Consider the following 2,764-nt stretch of genomic DNA (forward strand, 5'->3'; position numbering starts at 1 on the left):
TCTTGCTAAGGGTAGCTAGAGACCCTCAACTGGGATGGTCCCCCGAGAGCAATACTGCATGACCTAACCTACCTGGGGCTCCTGGCATCTCAGCTGCTGGAGCTGCTAGTCTCAGATTACCAGAGGGGAGGGAGGGCGGGTCTAGATCTCAGGCCCTGGGGCCCTCTGTGCAGTGCAAGCCCGAGTTCTCTATTGGCTGCCAGAGTCGGTTGCCGGGGTCTGCAGCAGAGTGGGATTTTTGTTAGTGGACCCTTCTTACTCATGGAGAAAAGTGGAAGACTGTACTGCCTGGCTGGGAATTTCTAGTGGCTCAGAAAGAAGATGAACTGGCCCCATTCCTACATCTTCTTTTGCTGGATTTACTTTGCTACCTCCAGACTGAGGGGTAAGAGGCTAGAGGATGGGTAACCATTTCCACTCATCTGGGGCTACTTTTTTGGTGGGAGACAGAGTGGACCAGGAAACAAAACTAATGATCTAACTGCAAGAAAGTGTTCTGTGCTTCTTACTGACTGGTGCTGATCCCAGTAGGGCATGACAGAAAAATAACTCTCATTGACCCAAAGCTGATCCTTAGCTGATGCTGTGTTATTCCCAATTCTAGTCCTCAGTCTGTTGTTCTTTGCCTTGAAATACACTTTACACTGAATATTGATCCAGGTCTTTCTTTTTGAGCAGCTGTAGAAACAGCAGATGGAAAATATGCTCAGAAGTTGTTTAGAGACCTTTTTGAAGATTATTCCAATGCTCTTCGTCCAGTAGAAGATACAGATAAAGTCCTAAATGTCACACTACAGATTACACTTTCTCAGATTAAGGATATGGTGAGTATCATAAAATGGTGACTCTTTGGCATGTTGCTTAGAAGGAAACTAATAGTGCTTTCCAAAGGGATGTTTTAACTGAGAATTTGAGAGAGACTGAGAACAGACAGCTCTGTGTGCAAGCTGGTGGGAGAAGGGGACATCAAGGGAAAGAAACTTTCTACAAAATTAATTTTACTAAATGTTACCTAATCCTGGGCATTAACAGTAACAGTCTTAGATCATCTAAAGAAAGATGGGGTTCCATATTATATGATTCCATTTCTATGAAATGTCTAAAATAAAAACCATAGAGACAGAAAGCAGAGTAGTGGTTGCCAGTGGTTATGGGAAGGACAGGAAGAATAGTGAGTAACTGCTTAATGGTCATAGGATTCCTTTTTGGGGGTGACGAAAATTTTTTGGAATTAGATAGTGGTGATGATTGCACAACATTGCAAATATACTGAAAGTCACTGACACTTTACAATGGTTCAAATGGTAAGTTTTGTGTTATGGGAATTTTATCTCAATTTTAAAAAGAAGAAAGGTGGCATTTTCAGATAACATACATTATTTAGTGCTTATATGTATTTAATTACATAAATGAAACTTGAAAGACTTTTCTTCTGTCCATTGTATTTCCTGACTTTCTCATTCAACTGAATCGCCAGTTGATCAATTTTCAGAACAATTTGAGCAGTTGATCTATGCAAAGATCCAACAACCTAAATATTTGTCCATTTTACATTCCAAATAATAAATGAAGCAGAAAAAAACGTCTTTGGAAGTCAATCAAGGTGATAGACTGAAAAAGCTCTCACTTATTTATTGAAAATAAATGTGCTCTTGGAATTCCTGTTGCGAATAAGTATTCCAGAGATGGAGGGCATTCAGTTGAGGTGTCTACTAGACATAGTTATATCTGGGTTAATTGTGCAGGATGAAAGAAATCAAATTCTGACTGCCTATTTGTGGATCCGCCAAATCTGGCATGACGCATACCTCACATGGGATCGAGACCAGTATGATGGACTGGACTCCATCAGGATCCCCAGTGACCTGGTGTGGAGGCCGGATATTGTCCTGTATAACAAGTAAGTGCAAATCAGTAATTTCTCAGGAATGAACTTGTTGATTTAACAGAATTTAAACATAATGAAAAAGGAACATTTAAAACACACATAAGTTAAGTACCAAGTCATGTTCCTAAGCCCTGAAATTATGGTCATAAAATCTTAGATGATAAAATAATAACCCATAAAAACGTAGAGCTACATTCTTCTTTCAGGTAAGAAACTGTATTTGTATTAGTTAGAGGCTGTTTTAATTTTCTAGGGCTGCTTTAACAGAGTACCATAAACCAGGGGGCTTAAACAACAGAAATATGTTGTCTAGTCTCACATTTGGAGACTAGAATGCAAAATAAAGATATTGGCAAGGTTAGTTCTTTCTAAGGACCATGAGGAAGAATCTGTTTCAGGCCTCTTCCTTAGCTTCTGGTAGTTGCTGGCAATCTTTGCTGTTCGTTGACTTGTAGAAACATCACCCAATACCTGCCTTCATTTGCACATGGCATTCTCTCTGTGTGTTGTCTATGTCCATATTTTCCCTTGTATGAGAACACTAGTGGTATTAAATTAGGTGTCCACCCTACACCAGTGTGACCTCATCTTAACTAATTACATCTCTAATGACTCTATTCTGAATAAGGTCACATTCTAAGGTGCTTGGGGCTAAGATTTCAATATGTGAGTTTGTGGGGAGACATAATTCAACCCTTAATAGTAATGCTCCCTTGTCTAAGATCAGGTATCAATAACTATGATACTACTAATATCAAATCAGAATGGGCCAGCTAGAAGCTGGCCTATGGATTTTGGACTTTGTATGGAGTGGAGAATGAACTAGATTATAAGATCACCAGTTGGCCTTTTCCTGGTCCCAGAGCAAAGGGCCTT

General features: G+C 39.9%; 1 protein-coding gene across 1 annotated transcript in view; it reads left to right on the top strand.

Moving 5' to 3' along the window:
* The first annotated feature begins 247 nt into the window (after positions 1 to 247).
* Positions 248 to 2,764, top strand: part of CHRNA9 (cholinergic receptor nicotinic alpha 9 subunit) — a 10,126-nt gene continuing 7,609 nt past the window's right edge. Inside the window, exons 1-3 of the mRNA XM_006922453.2 lie at positions 248 to 385; positions 679 to 824; positions 1,746 to 1,900. Of these exons, the coding sequence (XP_006922515.1) occupies positions 322 to 385; positions 679 to 824; positions 1,746 to 1,900 (365 nt within the window). The 5' untranslated portion in view covers positions 248 to 321. The remainder of the gene's footprint in view (positions 386 to 678; positions 825 to 1,745; positions 1,901 to 2,764) is intronic.

This window comes from Pteropus alecto, unplaced genomic scaffold (genome assembly GCF_000325575.1).
Source record: "Pteropus alecto unplaced genomic scaffold, ASM32557v1 scaffold57, whole genome shotgun sequence".
NCBI lineage: Eukaryota > Metazoa > Chordata > Mammalia > Chiroptera > Pteropodidae > Pteropus > Pteropus alecto.